This window comes from Scatophagus argus, chromosome 24 (genome assembly GCF_020382885.2).
Source record: "Scatophagus argus isolate fScaArg1 chromosome 24, fScaArg1.pri, whole genome shotgun sequence".
Classification (NCBI taxonomy): Eukaryota; Metazoa; Chordata; class Actinopteri; family Scatophagidae; genus Scatophagus; species Scatophagus argus.
This window is the reverse complement of record NC_058516.1, coordinates 12,429,578-12,438,728: the sequence shown is the minus strand read 5'-3', so window position 1 is coordinate 12,438,728 and position 9,151 is coordinate 12,429,578. Positions and strand designations below refer to the sequence as shown.

General features: G+C 38.6%; 1 protein-coding gene across 2 annotated transcripts in view; it reads right to left on the bottom strand.

Moving 5' to 3' along the window:
- Positions 1–4,447: 4,447 nt before the first annotated feature.
- LOC124055174 (diacylglycerol kinase zeta-like) overlaps positions 4,448–9,151 on the bottom strand; it is a 92,116-nt gene continuing 87,412 nt past the window's right edge. For both annotated transcript variants that reach the window (XM_046381700.1, XM_046381699.1), the window contains one exon: positions 4,448–6,182. In XM_046381700.1, coding sequence (XP_046237656.1) covers positions 6,066–6,182 — 117 coding nt within the window. In that variant the 3' untranslated portion in view covers positions 4,448–6,065. The remainder of the gene's footprint in view (positions 6,183–9,151) is intronic.

Sequence of the window (9,151 nt, the reverse complement as noted above, 5' to 3'; positions counted from 1 at the left end):
TAAACCCTTCAGCATCAAACCAATCAAATGTTAGTACAGGTCTGTGTGTACAACTATGATATATTGTACATAGACTATAAAATGAGCATATTTATGTTCTCTACTGTGACTGACTAAATGTCAGCAAGAGCCATCCAACATGTATTCTGTTAACAGGATAAATGTTCAAAATCATTCAAATAAAATTAAAATGTCTCCAATTCAACAAAAAAGAAAAGTGTGTATAAAAGATCACATTGTTGTGTCGACTTCTAAACCAATCATTATTCAGCGATCGCCGGTAATTGATTCTGCGCAGATCTGGCAAATCTTGAACGAGTCTAGTAGCCTATTAGTAGAGTAGCCTATTTGACTGCATTTTGACTTGCTAACTGAGCAACAAATTCAATTTACTTATAGCTCAGGCTGTTTGCAAGCAACATTAAGCATCACAATCAAATTGCAGGTTAAATAAATCAGTCTTTCACACAATTGCTGCACTGTCTCGTTTGTATTCCTCCCTTTCAGTTATCCCCTGCAGACAGCTGCTCTCATTGCATTGCAGGACTGAGCGGTTCAGGAGATCCTTTGCCCGCCCCTCACTCACACATATACATACACATTCCCCTTGCACCAATCTGACCTGGGTTGCCATTGCAATACTGTCACCATATTGCTTTTATCCTGTTTTCAACACTATTTTAATACTATTTATTTAGGGTTATTTTTATGAGTGGAAGAGCTGTTTGATTTTATATATATGAGTTAACCCAACCGGTGAAGGCAGATGGCCGCCCATCTTGAGCCGGGGTCTGCTCCGAGGTTTCTGCCTTCTAAAAGGCAGTTTTTCCTCGCCACTGTCGCCAAGTGCTTGCTCAAGGGGGAATGTTGGGCTCTCTCTATTTTACAATTTAATTAAAGAGTTTGGTCTAGACCTGCTCAAATTGGAAAGTGTCCTGAGATAACTTTTGTTGTGAATTGGCGCTATATAAATAAACTGAATTGAATTGAACTGAATTAATGGATATTTGAAATTTCCCCTAGGGAGATGAATACACAGTCTAAACTGTAAAGTTTAGACAGATATCATCAAACCTTCAAAAATGTAAAACACTTTTTTTTTTCATTTAAAATCTTTGTATTCAAATTGCAGACTGACCATGCACTGGAAATTAAGGTTTTTAAGGTGGTGGCATGCAGTTGTGCAGCGGCTTTTCATGCTCTTCCATTTGCACACTACCTCAAATGGTACAGGGCTGTTGCATATATTGTTGTCATTTCATTGTTTATATTGTCATTTCATTGTTTATATTTTATTATGGCTGTTTTTATATTTATAGTTTTTGGGCTTATACCATAAACTCCTTGAATCCATATATACTTAACTGGATTTTTTGTTAACTGATGTGATATTCATTTTCTCAGCTCTTTGGTAAACCAAAAAAAAACGAAAAAAAAGATTGAAGCAATACTGCAGACAAAATGACATCACACTAATTGTTGAAAAATCACAGGCTGTTAAAAAAAAACTTTGTTGGGTTTGTATGTGAAACGTGTACAAATAAAAACTATTTAATATTTCATGTCATGTAACATGTGGTGACTTGTTTCCCACTGTGCATAAAAGCCTGTATGACTATGTTTAAATGCACATTAACATACCAGTTTTGAATCTTACCCTAGTTTTAATTATGCTTGGGATAGGATGTTCATATGAAACAAGAGAAACCTTTACACAGAATCCAATTTTCTGTTTGTGGGGGCTCATCAGGTGCACTTTTATTATACTTTAGAAGTAGCCCATATTTCCACTATTGTCTCATGCTGCTTGCTGTAACCTTTGACTCAAGGAAAGAATTTGCCTCTGTTTGGTTGGTGTCCAGACTGTGTCAATCTAGATGTGTCTTTGAGTTCTCAGCCATGCTTTTATTTCTGTACAGTTTGAGTTACATGCGCAGGCGAGATGACTGCTTAACTTGCCTTTGTCAGCTGATCAGCAGTAATAGAAGATGGTACAGGTGTAAACACATAAGCTGGATACTTCAAAAATTGGTAACACTTTACTTGACAGATGAGTACATAACACATTCATAGCAGCTGTCATAAATTGCTCACAAAGCATTCATGACTGTTTTGTAAGACATGACACAACATTCATAGCCAACCTTTCATAAATGTGGAAGACAGAATGGCGATAACTTGTCAAAATAAAAGTCCAACGAGTTGGTCATTGCCACTCTGTTGCAACGTTCCACCAATGTTCCGCCTTGTGTGTATGCGTCTGCACTACGCTTCTAACGTGGTTTCTAGTCTAGCTACTTACAGTAAAACGTCTCTGCTTACAGTTTCTTTGTCTCTGACTTTGGCATTCGACAGAGCTGGATCGTGCTTCTGTGGGAGGTGAAATGATCTCAGTTTACCCTTTATAGTGCATTCCTTGAGATAAATTTTAAGTAAGAAGCTATCATAATGCACTGAATGGTTCTGGATGAAGCTGTAATTGAATTATAGTTGATGGCTAGTTAACACTAAGATAGATAGATAGATGGGTACATACATAGCTAGGAGAGAGAGAATTTCTCCAGGAGGGAATTTGGCCATCCATATTGATTAGACAAAAGGTCCACTTTCTATGGGATTAGCTCCATTGCAATGAGTGAGTAATGTATTTGTTTATTTATATTATTTTTGCATATTTATTGCAGACCCAAGACCAACAGATATCACCACCTCAAGCGCCTCCATAACAATTAGTTCTGAGGATGATATTATATACAATATCATGTTAATCACTAATATTTTTAATATGGAAAAAACTTTTAAAATTACATCCAGTATTCCATATAAAGGATACTATTGAATTAATCCTCTCCAGCCTTTGTAAATATTTCATGAATATCTTATGAAGTCTACTTCAAATGTCACTTTACTATACAAGTTGTGAAGAATTCATAATCACTTATCTGAGTTTAACACTGGGAGGTAAACTACATTGAGCTGACCAGTATTTGTGGACCCTGGAAGGGTTGGAAGTTCCCATTTGAATGTAAGCAAGGTAGCAAAAGATGAGAATTACCTGCAAAGGTTACATTATAAAACATAAAAACATTTGGCACTCTGGCACTGGACTTGCCCATTGACTCAGATGTGACATGATCAGGTTTAAAACAAAAACGGCAATGCTGCTTTGAGATCGTTGGACTTTTATTTCGACAAGTTATCGCCTTCACCGTCTTCCACATTCATGAAGGGTTGGCTATGAATGTTGTGTCATGTCTTACAAAACTTTGTGCTTTGTGAGCAATTTATGACAGCTGCTATGAATGTGTTATGTACTCACCCATCAAGTAAAGTGTTACCCAAATACCTGATCATAAGCAGGACCCTATAATGCAAATAAATGTTATTGGTGATTTACAGACATATGTTTTCTTACATTTAGTCATTACCTACCATTGGTCTGAATATTTTGTTTCGGGAGCTTTTGGTTTACAGATGTTTGAGTTTAATGTTTGATTTGCTGTAATGTCCAAAATTGCCCCTAAAACCTAAACATTCCTCAGATGAATGCTGAACTCAACATATTTCACAATACAGTTTCAAAATGTTTTCCATGAGTTCAGACTTGATTTTACTTGTGATTTGATTTTTTTAATCCTAAATACAAGAAAACACAGGCCCACTTTTGATCTAATATAACATTACTGTACTGCAATAAAAAAAAACCAAAACACTACATACAGTCGCAGTTTTTGGCCTTTTCAAAAACTGAATGTTCACTTGATCACAATACGAATGAACACATGAACTTTCAAGTTAAATCTTCCTGCTGACAAGTGAGTTCAATACTACTTGTATCAACATCTAATGTTGTGACTGAAACATGTCGGATGCTTGGAGTGTAAATTAATCCAAGTCTAGAAATTTACCTCTACTATTAAACCATAGTAGTACAAGCTATAGAAAATCTTCACACTGATTATTTTACAACATATAGATTCTAAGCATGTTAAGAATATGTCAATATAAGTTAACAAAACACAATATATTAATAAAACTGTATGTGTGAGATAAAACCAGCAGAAACATTTTATAGATGTACAGCAGGTTTGATGAGATTTATGCTCGGTGAAGACTTTGGTTCCGAGTGACAAACATGGTTTATTTTATTTCATGTGCCTATGTGCCCCACTGTTCTGGGGCTCATGAATGGTTGTGAGCTGGTTGAACTGTCAAAAAAGATCTTTTGTCAACTGCTAAATAAAACCCGATACTGATACAGTTTAATTAAAGAGTTTGGTCTAGACCTGCTCAAATTGGAAAGTGTCATGAGATAACTTTTGTTGTGAATTGGCGCTATATAAATAAACTGAATTGAATTGAATATTCATGATTTCATGATCACCTGACTTTAATACATTTATGTTGGATGCATTGGTTGGTGACACAATTATTCAAAACCAAATGATCCAATTTCATTGGCATTCATTGTCCCAAGAGGATGGATTCATTTATTTCACCTCTGGGCTTATAAACAGATGAGCTATAACATTATAAAAACTAACATGTGGTGCTAACATGAAGTGAATAACATTGATTATCTAGTTACAATGGCACCTGGCAGTGGGTGGGATGTATTAGGCAGCAAGTAAATAGCTTGTTGTTGATGTGTTGGACAAAAAAAATATGTGCAACCATAAGGACTTGAATGACTTTGACAAGGGCCAAATTGTGATGGCTAGACGACTGGGTCAGAGCATCTCCAAAACTACACCTCTTGTGGGATGTTCCCTATTGCAGTGGTCAGGACCTAGTAACAGTGGGCCAAGGAAAGAAAACCAGTGAACAAAAGGGCCACAAATGGCCAAGGCTCACTGGGGCAGGTGGGGAGCAATGGGTGGCCCATGTTGTCCAATCAAATAGAACACCTACTGTAGCTCATATTGCTGAAAAATCTGATGTTGGTTCAGACAGAAAGGTGTCAGAACACACAGTCCATTGCAGTTTGTTATGTATGGGGCTGTGTAGTTGCAAACCAGTGCCGTTGCTGGCCCATGTCCACCACCAAAAGCACGTGCAATGGGTACATGAGCATCAGAGCTGGATCTTGAAGCTATGGATAAAGGCGGCCTGGTCTGATCAATCATGTTTCCTTTTCCATCGTGTGCCGAGTGCATTTGCATCGCTTAACTGGGGAAGACATGACATCAGGATGCACTATGGGAAGAAGGCAAGCGGGTGGAGGCACTGTGATGCTTTGGGCAATGTTCTGCTGGGAAATCTTGGGTCCTAAAATTCATGCGAATGTAACTTTGGTATATACGACCGACCTAAACAATGCCGCTGACCAAGTACATCCCATGATAGAAACAGTATTCCCTGATGGCAGTGACCTCTTTCAGCAGGATAATGCACCTTGTCACACTGCAAAAATGGTTCAAGAATGGTTTGAGGAGTTGACTTGGCCTCCAAATTCTCCAGATCTCAATCAAAGGAGGGATGTGCTGGAAAGGCAAGTCCTATCCATGAAGACCCCACCTCACATTTGCGACTCTAAAGCTAACTGTTGTACAGTGTAAGTTTCATTTTATTTTTTAATAATATCTATGGTCGTGTGAAATATTTCTTGTAGAGAGCGAGGCAGTCCAACCCCACAAAACATTACATTACCAATAGTTTATGGTTTATCACTTTTAGTGTCCAAATGTTTGATATCAAAAGTTGTTTTTCTGTTCAAGTTCATTCTCCAAATTGCCATTCAAAATCATAAACACGATTCTGGTGATCCCAAAGCTGTTTCTATCTTCCTAACTTCACTAACACTTTTCTTACTAAACTACACAAAAATCATCATAGTTTCCATCATTTTAATCACTGCAATAATCATATAAAATGCATATTGAGATCATATTTGGCACAGAGCTTCACTCCCTGTCTGTAGCCTCTGCTGTCAAGGAAGGACACAGTAGCAGTAAATGTGAGTCTGTGTGTCACTCCTGTTACATTGGCCTAAAGAGATGTTGCCAGATAAGGAAGATTCCAGCACTTTTGTCATCCAAGTAGAGTTCGTAAAGAGTTCAACAGTTTCAGACAGCGGTTTCCTGGTCCTCTCTCTGTATCATCTGGTAATGCTGTCTGTTCTCCAGATAGGCTGCCAGTTCAGTGTCGTGAGCCTTTTCAGCCCTGTTCTTAGCAGTATCACCCTGTTAAAGAGACACAAAAAATTAAAGAAACAGAGATTATGCCACATTCATATCCCATTATTGCATGCTACGAGCTTGACCTCTTCGCCAGAGTCTTTGTGCGTTTTCATCTGGTCTAGTGGATTCACTCAACTTTATAAGCCTGGCCTTCACTCCTGCTTGCTGCCAGATTATTCTGTGTTCTACCTCTGCATGCTGTTCGTCAGAGTTACCTGGATTCACCTGCCGAAGATCTCTTTCTGTCAGCCAGCTCCCTGCCTCCACAGCCTGCGTTTGTTTCTGGTTTTAGTTGATTAAAAGAACCTTTTGTTCCCTCTCACCAGTGTGTTTGTCTCTGCTTTGGGGTCCTGTTCTTAAAAGAACCTAACAGTGGAGGAGGATACCATGCAAGGAGCCACCTGTTTATCAGGAGGAATGACCACTCACAAGAACACACACACACCAATGGAACAGCCAGAGCAATTTGGAGTTCGGTGTCTTGCCCAAGGACATTTTGTTGTGCAGACTGCAGTGGAGGACCGCTCTACCTCTTCTGAGAGTCACCTGTGCTTTAGTACAGTTTCAAGGCACTTTATGCATTCTTTCATCCTCTCTGTCCTGTCTACCTCTTCTCCCCCGCCCTTCACCCAGCCGACTATTAGCAGGATAGTTCTCCCTTGTGAGCCGGGTCCTGCTCAAGGTTTCTTCCTGTTAAAAGGGAGTTTTTCCTTGCCACTCTCTGCTTGCTTGGGGGTTGAGGCTCTGGGTCTCTGTAAAGCATCTAGAGACAATTTTAATTGTATAAGGTGCTATATAAATAAATTGATTGATTGATTGATTGATTATGTGAGTATTTCCATTTTCTGCTAATTTCAACTTAATAATTTCAAAGATAAATATTGTAATTTTTACTCCACTATATTTATTTGATAACTTCAGTTAATTTCCAGATTAAGATTAATACAGTGTTAATAATACAGTACTGTGCAAAAGAAGAATGCTGTCAAAAATATAAATACTAATTATTTATTTTTATCAATTTACAAAATGCAAAGTGAGCGAACAAAAGAAAAATCTAAATCAAATTAATATTAGGTGTTATTACTCTTTGCATTTGAACCAGCATAAATTCTCATAGGAACAGCCAAACTCTGCTACCAAGATGAGGCTGTGGAAGACAGTATCATGTCACAGGTCATACACCATGGCAAGATTAAGCACAGCAACAAGACACAAGATAGTTATACTGCATCAACAAGGTCTCTCCGTGACAAAGATTTCAAAGCAGACTGGGGTTTCACGATGTGCTGTTCAAGCTCTTTTGGAGAAGCACAAAGAAATGGGCAACGTTGATGATCATTGATGCAGTTGTCAGCCAAAGAAACTAAGTGCAGCAGATGAAAAACACATCCAGCTTATTTCCTCAGCTCAGAATTGGCAGAAACTAGTGGGACCCAGGTACATCCATCTACTGTCCGGAAAAGTCTGGCCAGAAATGGTCTTCATGAAAGAGTTGCAGCCAAAAAGTCATACCTCCGACATGGAAACAAAGCCAAATGACTTGGAACAAAGGAGGAAATCATAACCGTATAATTCCCAATTCATAAGCACAAGTAAACAAACTAAAAGACAAAGATAATAAACTGAGATATTTCAAGCAGTGGCAAACAGAGGTCTGATAAATAAATACACTAGAATGCTATAATTTACTGCACAGATAATTTCAATTAGCCCAATATTTAACTAAAATTAAACATCCTTTAAAAAGAAACCCTAGCAGTCTATGGTTACCCTATAGACTGAGTAGCCATGAATTTGCTGTTGAAACTAGCTGCAATATGGTCTGATTTATGGTAAGGTGGACAACACTCTAATTGCTCGACAGAAATAAAGAGTCCTGACATTTTCAATTTTTACTTCAGCAAAATGTTTTTAAATCATCTAAATAGGAACCAGAGGCGGTCTGCATTTGTTACACCCTAAATATATATATTTCTGTCACCTTTAACACCTTTAAGCCTGATATGCACAGACAGCTGGTAAAAGCTGTTTGATCAATCGTTGAACTTTTAACTGCCCATGAGCTGCTGCTGACAGGTGGCTGCTTCTGTGCAGGTGTACAGGTCAGAGAGTCAGAGAGGGTTGAAAACCTTCTATCTCCATGCTGACATTAGAAACACTATGCAGTCATATACAGTGGTATGAGAAAATATGACAGTATTCTCAACTAAAATCTGTCCAGTTCATGACATGAATGGAAACTGTTACGTTAGAAATATGTCGAATACCCTACCATAAATCATCTAGCAGTAACAGTTTTCAAGCCCCTCCACCCCTCACACACAAGAAACAGACTAAATCAGAACATTCTACTTTCCTCCTTTTCCTTCTCTCTGTATCTAGGTCATTGCTGAGTCAAGCTAGTTAGGAGCTTTTTCTACAGGGTTGAAACCTCCATGGAAAATCTGAACAAAAATGATGCATATTTTAAACCAACTGCCACACACACACACACACACAGTCTTAGCACAGTCTCCATCACTTTTGGGGAAAACAAGACTTACATTTATTTCCTGTTGGCTTAACCACCACCTAACCATAACAATAAACATTACTTACTTAACTCTAACATTAACCTAACCTTAAAGAAACTCTTCACCCTTATATTTCATGATGTACGTTGTGGGGACTTACAATATGACTGTGTAAACAGATTTTTTGTCCCCACAACAACAATATGTGTCCCACATCAAAAACTCCATCGACGTCACTGTGGACCCTCACCAGTACACCTACAGGAAAAACCACTCCACGGATGACACCATCTCATCAGTGGTCCACACAGCCCTCACCCACCTGGAGAGCAGAAACTCCTACATCCGCCTGCTCTTCCTGGATTTCTCCTCTGCCTTTAACACCATCATCCCACAGACCCTGGTACAGAAACCCTCCACCCTCGGTCTGAATCACACACTTGGGAACTGGGTCCT